We start from the raw sequence: 1,109 nt of genomic DNA, 5'->3' as shown, positions 1-1,109 counted from the left end.
TTGTACACGGCCTCAGACTGACTGTGGATGAGCACATCTGGTTCTATGGGCGGTTGAAGGGTCTGAGCGCAGCTGCCGTGGGTCCCGAGCAGGACCGGCTGCTGCAGGACATGGGGCTGATCCCCAAGAGGCATGCAGAGACTCATCACCTGTCAGGTGAGCCTGGACTTGGGGGAGGCGCCAGGTCTGCAGAGATGAGGCTGGGGGGTGGTGCTGGGACTTTATATTGAGGACTGTGGGATGCCAGAGGAGATGGGCAGACTTGGGGACCCAGGAGGAATCAGGCACTGTGGGTAGGGAAAGGTACAGGAAGAAGGGAGGCAGCCCTGCCCAAGACTGTGGAGATCTTGACCCCTGTCCCAACCCAGGCGGGATGCAGCGGAAGCTCTCAGTGGCCATTGCCTTTGTGGGTGGCTCCCAAGTTGTTATCCTGGATGAGCCCACAGCTGGTGTGGACCCCACTTCCCGTCGAGGCATCTGGGAGCTACTGCTCAAATATCGTGAAGGTAAGAACTGGGAGTGGCCTGAGATTTCCCTGGATGCTGATTGAAAGGTCAGATCTTTCTGACAAAGAGGTGATGGAAGATGGGGGTTTGAGTGATAAGTAAGAGTTTACCGCATGGGGCAGGGACCACAGCTTGGGCAGCCTGATGACATGTGTGGGTTGGGTCCCCTGCCTAGGTCGCACACTGATCCTCTCCACCCACCACCTGGATGAGGCGGAGCTGTTGGGAGACAGGGTGGCGGTAGTGGCAGGGGGCCGCCTGTGCTGCTGTGGCTCTCCTCTGTTCCTGCGACGTCACTTGGGCTCCGGATACTACCTGACCTTGGCCAAGGGTCCCCCGCGTCTGGCGACCAGCAAAAAGGTGAGGGCTGGAACTGACCTCCGACCGACCCCAGTTCTTAAGACCCCATCCAGGCGCGATGGCCATGGCAGCTGGTGCCCCTCTGCCCCCAGGGTGAAGCCGGCTTGAAGAACAGCATGGATGCTGGGCAGAAAAGGGAGCCAGGCAGCCAGGCCAGCTCTGCCGGTGAGGGCGGGGGTGGGAGAGCCTGAGTGAGGGGCTGTGGATGGGGCTGGGAGAGCCAGAGAGAGGGGCCAGTGGGGG

At 60.9% G+C, this 1,109-nt stretch overlaps 1 protein-coding gene across 1 annotated transcript in view; it reads left to right on the top strand.

Moving 5' to 3' along the window:
* Positions 1–1,109, top strand: part of ABCA7 (ATP-binding cassette, sub-family A (ABC1), member 7) — an 18,959-nt gene that overhangs the window by 7,162 nt on the left and 10,688 nt on the right. Inside the window, exons 17-20 of the mRNA XM_010844643.1 lie at positions 17–156; positions 369–506; positions 682–866; positions 959–1,031. Of these exons, the coding sequence (XP_010842945.1) occupies positions 17–156; positions 369–506; positions 682–866; positions 959–1,031 (536 nt within the window). The remainder of the gene's footprint in view (positions 1–16; positions 157–368; positions 507–681; positions 867–958; positions 1,032–1,109) is intronic.

The sequence above is a fragment of the Bison bison genome, unplaced genomic scaffold, assembly GCF_000754665.1.
Source record: "Bison bison bison isolate TAMUID 2011002044 unplaced genomic scaffold, Bison_UMD1.0 scf7180017864203, whole genome shotgun sequence".
NCBI classification, from domain to species: domain Eukaryota; kingdom Metazoa; phylum Chordata; class Mammalia; order Artiodactyla; family Bovidae; genus Bison; species Bison bison.
This window is presented reverse-complemented; position numbering and strand designations above follow the sequence as displayed.